We start from the raw sequence: 11,202 nt of genomic DNA, 5'->3' as shown, positions 1-11,202 counted from the left end.
ATAAAGTGCTCAAATGGCTCTGTGGATGCCGACATGCTTGTCGCTACCTGGCGTGAAATTGACTATCGACTTGATATTCTCCGTGCGACGAAGGGGGCACACGTGGAAGTTCATTGACAAGGGTCATGAAACTTTTTGAGTCTATTTAACCATTTATGTTATTAATTTAAATCTATCTTTATTATTTTATGAGTTATTAAACATCAAAATGGGTCCGGGACTTTATAAACACCCTGTATATAATTTCACGATAGATTCAGTAAAAATGCCAAATTAATTCCAAAGATAAATATTTTCTAACTATTATTCATCAAAAACACGCAAGGTATTCGCGGCCTTATCTAAGTCCACAATTTTATCTGGAAAAAGAGGGACAGATCTTATTGAAGAATACGCGAGAAAGTTTCAGGGAAACCACCACCCGCTGATTTGAATGTTATTCTACTTTCCCTCTGTTTACATCGTATGCGAGAAAGGGAAATTCTGACTACGTCAATTGCCAACACAATTCAAATTGCATACTAGTAAAACAACGTTGTCATTTTGGCGCTCGAGTAGCGTAATTTTTCTGTGTTGCGAGGGAGGCAGGGAGGTATGTTTACGAGGAACATCCATCTAGAAGCTCATTGGCATTTCCGTGAGCAACTCCTAACCGCACCCGCGCATTCTACGTCACGCAGAGAAAGAAGAAATTAATTGTATAAATAAGCAGTTTTGCCTTTTCGAAATACATATTTGCTTTAAGTCTATTGCAGCTATGATATTCTTTGCGGCTTTCTGTGCTTTCGCTACGGTTTTGGAATTGGGAGGTAAATTTATATCATAATTATAATAATATATAATTCCCATTTAATGTGCCAGTAAAATTTTGATGTAGTTAATTTTAGTTAGTTCAAGTGATCTTTCTATGTTTTTTTATTAATAAATGACTGAAATCGCATTTATTAAATGAAATCTATCAAAACTCTTAATGAATAACAATTTTATTCTTATTCTTTAAATAAGATGTTCTTGTATTTTTTTTTTTGTATTGATGTTCTTTATCTATTTTTACCTATGAGTTATATGTATTATCAATATTAAAATTTTACGACCAATTACTTTATATATTGATTCATGTGCGTATGTTAACTTAATATAAATAAATAGTGGCTATATATGTCCCCATGTCTCTCCCAAATTGCAACTTTCTTCCTTTCCATTTCGAGAGACATGAGATTTGCAATTCGCATCTCGACTTTAACCACTGAATCGATTTTGCCAATTTTCGTCTCCAGTTTGAAAATTTCTTCACTTTTGAAGAATGGATAACCAATCGGAATTATCTTTCATTGTAATATATATTAATTATAATTTTGTTGAGATAAGATGCACTTCCTTGAAATTAATTGACTAAATTAATTCTAGATGACTTTCCCGACAATATTAATAGTATTGATATAGCTATGTCAACCAATTTAGATAAATTAAATCGTGCCAAAATAAAAAAAGGCTAGTTTAAATCATAATTATACAATAATGATAGAGCATTCCTATGGATTGGTTATGTTTCCAGAAAGGAAATTACTGCAATATATACAGTTATTGAGGTAGGCAACTCTATGTTCTATTTTGCAATACTTTTAAAAATGGAGACAGAAGACAATTTATGACGTATGTAGGAGTCATGATTTTTCGTATGAAATAAAAATTGGACGAAATCAATGCATATATTATTTTGTAGCGACCGTGAAATTCAGTCAAGGTTTTTCCACTGCTTAAAATATGTAATGAAGTAAAACTTTAGAGATTTTCTCTAAAAATGGTGACTTGTTGTAAGCAAGGGACCATTGATGACTGTTTCGGCATCACGAACTTTCCAATGAAACAAACAAAAAAATTGTCGAGATAGATTTAAGTAGTTATGGCTGAAGGAATAAGTCGTTGGTTTTGTAAACATATAGATGGCGGGCGAACAATTGGTAACCGAAAGTGGCTGGCTGGTGTTAAATATAAATTACTGATGAATTTTTATAGTTCAAGTGCGTGAATCGTGTTACATGGTGAAATTGTCATCAAATGTAAACATTGCTGAATATTTTCTCTGCTGCCAGTGCTTGTTCTTAAATTTAATCTTTATTATTTAGGTACAAAACTGTTGCAATTTTGCACAAAGGTGGTAGTCGGTAATAACCTAAAATGTTGTCAAAGAAACAATTTGAAGCAATTTCTGAATTAAGGTTGTGGTTATTTTGGGTTTCATGGCATAAGGACCAGATATGACTATTTGTTAGAGTTATAAACGCAAGTAAAATTTGAAATGTCAAACAATAAAATTGAACGTAGAGACAAGAAAAAATTGAAAAAGGGCATGGCAACATGAAAATCTGTAAAATATCAATATGAGGGTAAAGATCGATGCTCAAGAAGATAAAAAGATTTCTATAAAGATTTATTTCCATCAAATAACAAATGTTTGAAGTTGATGTTCAGAAATAACGTAATCAGTGATGATTAAAAATATTAATTGATTAAAATATGGATTACTAAAAAAAATCAACGTACCATAATGGTCATACAGGACATCATTCATCGAATAAAAAATGTTTATGTATGAAACGGGTGTAACCAACTCAACATCGAGGAACAACTAAGATATGAAGAGGGATTGCGGTTCATTAATTTTACTAGAGTGCTGGCAATCAAGTCAAAGTTAATTCATAAGTCAGTTTGAATAAATGGGGAAAAAATGTAATATGTTGTCAATTTAGAAATTTTATTTCCAGTAATACTGGGTAGTGGACAACAAAGAGTTAAGTTTAAAATAACCTACATCATATTATACCAACTAAATTCCATTTTTAAAAATCTCGATAATTGACCGACTTTATAGACGTTTTGACTTACGTATGTGTTTATTTTCTAATTGACAATATTCCGAAAGGCTTGTTATCTTTATAAAAAATATCACGAACAGCAGAGGTACTTGAACGCATCCTAGTAAATTTTACTTTTTATATTTTCTCGGATACGAAATATAGGAAAAATGTAGCAATCCTCCTATCTCGGTATTTCTATGAATATTACAACATTAGTGGAATTTTTCTGATAAGTAAATATTTTTTTAGTACAATTTTTTTTTATATATAATCGAATACATGCAGTATTAAATTTTAAGTTAAACCAGAAAGCTGCATCGTATTTAAAATAAGATAATCTAATCCCCTTTTTGCTTACAGTAAAGTATTTAGAATTGTATATCGTTGTGTAAAGCCTTCGTAGAAATGAACTATTCGAAATCGGATACTCTTTGAATTGCAAAATTCTCAAATTCAGCACTTTTTATGCAATTTTTTAAATATTCATTGGTTTTCAGAATAATCTTTGTTCTGAATATCATTTTCGTCGATTTCCAAATGAAAAAATAGTTGAAACAAACAATTTTTGAAATTTTGCCCAAATAAGGTCGCAACGTGTTTATTTTTATACTTCATTAAATCGCGAATCTCTTGCGCTATAATGGCATATTCGGCACGTGCATCAAATTATTGAATTTTTAGTAATTCAATCCAAGTGAAAATGTGAAGCAATTTTAAAATACAAATATTACTTAGAAAAACTTCATTTCAAGTATCCTTTCTGTTATTATGATGACTGAAATAATATCTCAAATAGGATGTCGGCCTTCTAATTAGGATATTAAATACATTCATAGCGAAAGAAGTTAATTAAGAACGTATCTTTTGAAATCATGTCGAATCTAATTTATTGCATCTGAAATCGTGAATTTGGCAATTTTTTTTTTTCCGATGAAAGGCATTTTTCAATCTTAAAATCTTAATCTAATTTGGTTATTGTCTTCGGTGTATCTATTCTTTCGGTGTATCTATTGGACTTCTGTTTTATAAGATGTCTACTTCTTTACTACATAGCAAAGGGAGGTAATCTTAGATGGTTCGAAAAGTCAAGCGTGTGTCAAGGGTACGCATAAAAATTCGAATGAGTAGAACAATTTATATTTATAATCATCAGACTCAAGTTGATGGTAAACAAAAAAAATTACTGCATCATAAATATTCATAAGATTTTAACAATGGCTTTTTGGTAACATACTTCATAGAAAGGGGATGAACGCTTAGAAAATTGTTGAAAACTCTGTACAAAGCAGCCCGTTGTATTGAGAGGTGCCTAATTTGGTTTGGAGTTACTTCTCGGAAAAAATTCATCAAAAGCGATTTTTAATTTTTTTAAAAATGAAAGTTTCATTGAAAAAAAATAAATAGATGGGTATTTCCTGAACTTGTTTGCATATCACTTCACAAGAATCGCTTTGAGATAGTTTTAAAATGGTTTAAAAACGTTTTAATCGTGTCAGTTTTTATGTTCTTGCAGTTGAGTTATCGAGTCCAGACCCTCACGTACATAGTTCATTAAAATTCAACACGAAATTATGATTCTTGTTTGAAGACTGCAAATCAAATCTCGTCTGCTTTATTTCAAATTTGAGTTATATTTCCAACCAGGCCTAAATGTGTTTTCTGTACTCTAAGACGTTTTGAAGCATAGAGGTTCAAAACATCTGGTTGTTAAGTTTTCAACAAATTAAGAAAAAAATTTTCTTACCGCAGTCATCTTTAGTTCTAGAAATACATCTTGTATCTTGTCCAATGACAAAAAATACTCGTCTTTAAGAAATACAGGTACTTCCTGAAGAGTAGACACATTGCCTTTTCTATATTCGCATAGAATTCTATAAATTTTATTGCTTGGAGCAACCTTGGGGTAGTATTGCAATTTATCCTTCAGTTCATTCAACCATTTATATTTAGTTGAGATCAGAGGTGAATTGGAAGAAAGACTGGGAGGCATCACTGCAGAAGAAAGCCCGAATAAGAATATTTCTTGGGATTCGTAATCTATATGCTTCAGTGTTCACTATTAATTTTGAGCTTTATTGTATGTGATCCATTTTTTTTTCAGCATTTATATATTTATTTATATATACGAAAAGTCATTATGTTTATAAAGTTAACTATAATTTTTAGAGATTACTTTCACTCGCATGCTCTGAATAATAAACTACTTTTCATAATGTATATGAATGTAAATCCACTATATAAAGATGATACTACTGAATTTAGAGACTTTAATTAATAGATCAAGTACCAATGATAAAAAAAATTAAAGTTATTAGTAAAAAGTTAATTTTAATGACCCCAAGTATTAGGAATATCTTTCCGGCGTCCTGGCATAGGGGTAGCGCGTCTTCCCCGTGATCTGGGCGTCCCGGGTTCGAGTCCCGGTTTGGGCATGGTTGTTCTATCTGTGAGATGTGTGAATGTGCCCTCCTGTAAAAAGGGGTTGTGCAAGCGAATGAGTGATGCGTGAGTGGCAAAGTCGTACTCTTGGCCCTAGTTGGCGCTGCTATAAAAAAAATGAGACGACCCCCTCAGGCTTAAATCGCTGTCTTCGTGACGGCGGGCTTGTCAGTGGCAAGTGCCATAAGAAACAAACAACAAACAAACAGGAATATCTTAAAATGCCTTGCCTGACAAATCGAAATGTAGAAATAATATGCGAGATAGATGTTTCCAAAAAGCTCCAAGAAAGCCAATTCTATGGATCCACAACAAGTTTAATCCTCTTCTGGCTAAGATAAAGATTGGGAAATTATTTCATATTGTGTTTTATCTTGGTCACTAACCCTTGTCCTGTTTTAAACACCCTTTCACTTCATATCCTCTTTTAGAAACACGATGACCGACACCGTAATCGAAGGTTTAATGATGTACACATTAAATGTAAAATCTATGAACATAGGGATGTAGTTATCTTTCATGCATTCCTGGTGCCAGGTGCTCGATCTATGTTAGCAAATATGACTCCACGGCTGCCATGGTTATGAACGTATGGTAGATTTTATTTTAATTCTAAGTAGACATTCGAAATGTAAAGAATATTGTATTGGAATCTTATGTGTAACAAAGTACTTCTCCCTTTGCTTTAGAGTTTTCCAAATTTTTACAAAAATTCAACATAGAAATAATGAGTTATTAAAATCCCAATATTGCTTGAGGTAAAGTGGATTTGGATTTCGAAATTTAAAAATGCTTTAGAACCATTTAGCTCAAGAAATATTCGCTTATTACTTACTCCAGAATTGTTAGTTTTAGTGTAGTATTAAATACAGAAGTCATAATATTTTATATGAAACAAATTTTGAACCGTCATACTAAGTTACCTATGCACAAATAATAAACAATCTAATTTTAATTTTTTTTTCTGTTCAAAAATTCTTATCGGTCATTTATTAAATCTTTAGACAGTATGACTTCAAGATATAAATCTTCCATCTCATTTAGTTTATACTGAAAGGTTAACTCGACTTTCAGTTTTTAGTGATATGTAATCAAGGTTTTTGAATTCATTACATATTTCTGATAGATTGAAAGCCTTTCATGCATTGTAATAAGCATAAAAAAAAAAAGAAACGCTTAATACCACATGAGCTGTTTTGGATTCTTTGCTTTTTTGGATAGATATTTATAAAAATTAACATTAAAATAAGTTGTATGATCTCCCATTCATACAAAGTCAAATTCTTCAGTTTTGTATGATTTAATAATGAAATTGAATGTAGTCGAGTTTATTTTTTTTTTCCAGATGGATTTGCAAGTGCCCAGGGTATTGCTTGCTCTCCTCCAAAGTGTGACCCTCCTTGCACCATGAACTACTCCACACAGCCATGCCCCAGCTGTGAATGCGATGACAACCCACCACCCATGATCATGTGCTCTCCACCAAAATGCGATTTTCCATGCAAAATGAATTATTCCACACAGCCCTGCCCAAGCTGCGAATGCAACAATGAGCAGTCCAGGGTGAGATGCAGTCCACCTAGATGCGATGCCCCTTGTACAATGAACTACAAGACGAAGCCATGTCCGAGTTGCCAGTGCCCCATGGTCCAGTGTTCCCTGCCTGAATGCAATTCACCCTGTGAAATGAATTTTAACTCCTCGCCATGTCCAAGCTGTCGTTGTCCTGGTCAGATGCCTGTGCAATGTCCTGCACCAAAGTGCATGCCTGGCACTTCTCTCTTCTATGTCCCATCGAGAGCATGTCCAGTTTGTAAAAGAAGTGGTAACTAACACTTCCTTACTGTTAAACTTTGTATGTGGAAAAGTAATATGACGTATTCGATGTTTAATACTTATAGATAAAAACAAACATGGCAATGGAAAAAATAATCTGGTTTAAAAAGAGTTGGTTGATTCCAAAAGAATATTTCAATCAATCCACTAAAAGGAGATTGGTTGGTTTCAAATTGGAGAAAAACAAGGGAGAAATGTTCAAATTCTCACTTCAAAATTCAAGATCAAAATAAAAAAAAAAGCTTTAAAGGAAAATGTTTAGTTTATTTTCTAATAATAAAAGGAATAAGATTTCATTTTTTTTTTCAATTTTACTATGCATCCGTTTGTATTGCGTTTGACGCTCATATGCGTCATCACTTGTTTAAAAAAAAGATTTGAGAGACTTCATATAAAATTCTGCAATTAACTGGTCAAATGGGTAAATTAGAGCTTTTATGTAACACCAATCGCAAATCGTGTGCTTTGGAGACATTGTGATAGGAAATCTTAAACGGGGTAGGGGGATCATTCTCATCCAGTAATTCAATTTCAGATGCTTTTTAAAATGAAACCTAAGGGAATTTTAGCCATAATTTTTAAAATTATACATCGTAACCTAAAATTCAATCTTTGAACTCCTTTGTGGATCGTACTCGCCGTTCTGAAAGAGGCATCTTTTTCTCTTTCTCGTTAGATAACGATTCTTATGAAAATGCGTTGAGGAGAATTGAGGAAATTTGTTACATTAATTTTTAGGGAATAAAACACTCGTAAGTTATATTTTCGAGTGTTCGAATCACTAAACAAAATCTTTGCTCTCGAATATGTATAATTATGTTTCTTGTTGCTTTTCGGAGTGCGAAGGGATAAATCTTGATGCACAAACGTTGCGAAAATTTTCAGCATTTGTAAGCAGAATTTATTGTTTATATCTAAAATTTCATTAACATTTTTAATGTTTTTTATTTAAGAAAATTGGATATTGCATCTGATTTTCAGAACTACAGTAAAATTTCACAAGAGAATTGTCTCGAAATGGGTTTGTGATCATAAAATCTACGAGCCCTTGCTCTAAAATTAACCCTTTGACTGCACATTTATTTGAAAGCGTGATTTATATTTGAAGCGCATTTAATTTTTCAAACATGAAAAAGCGGATTTTATATCGGAATTTATATATTTCATATTACTCCAATATTATTCTGAATATATACTGCTGCATGATATTGAAATAATTTAAGCTAATTAGCATTTCAAAAAAATTGAAACATAAATTCAAACAAATACAGGACGTTCTGATAAGTCAAATGCATGCAAAACGTAGAACTGGAGCTCGAAAAGTTTGACTAGATTGATAGAGTACATGGTTGATGTATAGTTGGATATATTTATAACGATAACAAATTCTTGCTGTAATTATTTTAGCAAGAATATCTTAAATATTTTTAATTGTAATTCCTTTGTACATATGAAGTCAGGTTTGATTTACTTAAAATTGTGGAAAATATTAGGAATCTTAAATTTTGTAGTAAAACTGCTTCTTACATCAATTGAATCCCGTAACAAGTATCTTCAAATATTCTTGTTCAATGCATTCTTTTTAGTCAGATTCTAGCTATCAGTTTTCAGTATTAACACATTCTATTTGTTCAATGCAAATTTTACAATCGATTAAAAACTTCGATTGCTGACAGATGGCGCCATGCCAAGTCACTTGTGACCCGGAGAGTTAATTTAAAAACGATAAAATTTCACACACACACATGATTAAACAAAATAGAATATAATAATTTTTAATTGACTCTTTTACGTTTATTTCGCTTTAAAAACATGACATATTAAATTATTTTATCTTCAGCTCAAGCTGCATAGTATTCTAATGCTGACATCATATAGTTAGGTTACATTTCTGCATCTTAATTATTTATGATTGAGTTCTTTGAAGAAAAATGAATCGCGTGAAACGAACGCATCAAAATTTTTTATTTAACTCATTATAAAATTATCGATATTTAAAAAAATCGAATAGAATGCGAAGCAGATTTGAAAGGCGAAAAAAAAAAAAAAATGTTAATTGCATGACGAATGTAACTGCGCATATCATCTAGAATCTGTGCGTCTTGCACGAAAGAGGAAGGAAAGGTGTGACGTCATAATATAAACAAAATACTCCGAATATGCTAAATTAAACTTTCACTGTGTATCTGACTTTTATATCGTGAGCCCGATTCTTTCTGTCCCAGAAATGAACGAAGAAAAGATTTCTGTAGAAGTGTTGAAATATTTAACGACGTTGCTCGCTTTTATTGTAGAGATACAAAAAAAAAAAAAAAAAAAAAAAAAAAATATATTAAATTCTAGATAAAAGAGAAATGTCATGTTTTCTGAATTTCGCGATTGTGTTGGAAATGGGTCAAATCGGGTAACTGTACACTAAGCAATACACCTTAACATGTCGACATCACGCGAACGAAATACAATTTATACCAATTTTCCAAGAAACTGTCTAATCTTTCTGTGTTCAAATGTAAGGTCAGAATTTGATTCTTAATTCTGTTTTCAATTTTTAGCTTGAAACTTCAATCCTGTAAGAACTTCATTATCGGCATGCAGAAAGCGAGAAGAAAGCTGGAAATGGATCTTGCAGGATACATGATATCGTTTGAAATTTTTTTAATAAAGCATATTTTTTCTTAAAATCATTACACATTTCATATTTCTCTTTTTTTATTCTTTTGCCGAATTTTAATAAACTTTTTCTATGTGAAAAATAAATTGTGAAGTTTCTTTTATATGAGGCGAGACGATTTGAATTTCTTAATGTTGAAATGTATTGTTACAAACACTCCTAAAATATTTAACTAATCCCTCTTGATTAATATACATATATATCACTGTGTGTCTTTGACTGTTTACCGGCTAAACCAATAGCTGCCAAATTTGGTTCACTTGACATTTGGAGGATGGATATTTGCATTTTGGAGGGATTATTTTGAAATTTTAATTAAAATTACACAGAATGTTGGCCTTTTTCTGCAATAATGTCCAAAAATACTTTTACACAAAGATGAATTTTACACCGTTTCAAGATTAAAAACGGATATTACTTTTTTAATTACATTAATTTAATATTAGTGGAAACATTTCCTAAAATGCAAGTAATTTTTTTCCCTAAGTTCTAACAATAGAAAAAATGGTTTTCGTGATGTTCAAACTGCTTTCATTATTTCAACAAATATTTAATCGCACTGTTTTCTTCCATTGTTGAAAGTTAAGGAACTAAGTTTATGTTTAATATCTGCAGAGTTTAGAAGGTAAATATTGAAAAAAAAGTTGCATTTATAAAATATTGCGAAAATTAGAAGATAGGAGGATTAAATTTACGCTTTTATTAGTGCTATGATGTCATGTCCCATTAGAGAACATCACATACAACCAACTTTTGGAAGACAATAAGAAAAATAGCATGATTTTAATGCCTAACAATTTAACATCATGAGGAACTTGAAGTTGCATCGAAATGATTTGAATTAAATATAAACTATATTTCCAGGTAAACCAAGTGGTCGACATTATTTTCTGCATATTTTAAATAAAATATTTCATTGCTGAATTAAAATTTGAATTTTTTTTTAGTGTTGCTAATAATATTTCATTCCAATTTTTTTACCATTGTTGAGATTAAATTGCAAAGATTCGGCCTATTTTGCTATATTGAATAGATTGTTATTAAAGAATTTCTTTTAACAAAATAGTAAGTACAACAAAATTTCAGAATTGCGTAATGGCAAAAAAGTTAAAGACATTCATTTTTAAACTCTGCCGCTTTTTCCTGTTGCATAATTGGATGCATAAAGATATGGGTAGAAAGTTGGGAAAATATACAATTCAATTCCTTGTACTATATAAAGACTTCTAATTTAATATCAATTATATATTTGACATTTAAAGTTTAAAATATTTTACTGAGAAATTCATTGAGATCACAAATATTTAATAAAATATTGCACAAATATTTAATTGAATTTAATTATTAATTAATGTGGTTACTCGACTTTGGTTCACCGAAATTAATCTTTAATATTTG

The 11,202-nt window shown here is 31.1% G+C and overlaps 1 protein-coding gene across 1 annotated transcript; it reads left to right on the top strand.

Moving 5' to 3' along the window:
• Window positions 1-627: 627 nt before the first annotated feature.
• Window positions 628-9,890, top strand: LOC129984545 (small proline-rich protein 2H-like). Its single transcript, XM_056094451.1, has 3 exons — window positions 628-809; window positions 6,643-7,122; window positions 9,686-9,890. Exons 1-3 carry the CDS (start codon window positions 758-760, stop codon window positions 9,688-9,690), a joined length of 537 nt encoding a protein of 178 aa, XP_055950426.1. The 5' UTR covers window positions 628-757; the 3' UTR covers window positions 9,691-9,890.
• Window positions 9,891-11,202: the final 1,312 nt, after the last annotated feature.

Source organism: Argiope bruennichi, chromosome 9, assembly GCF_947563725.1.
Source record: "Argiope bruennichi chromosome 9, qqArgBrue1.1, whole genome shotgun sequence".
In the NCBI taxonomy this organism is placed as follows: Eukaryota; Metazoa; Arthropoda; class Arachnida; order Araneae; family Araneidae; genus Argiope; species Argiope bruennichi.
The sequence above is the reverse complement of the archived record's forward strand: the minus strand, read 5'-3'. Positions and strand labels throughout refer to the sequence as shown.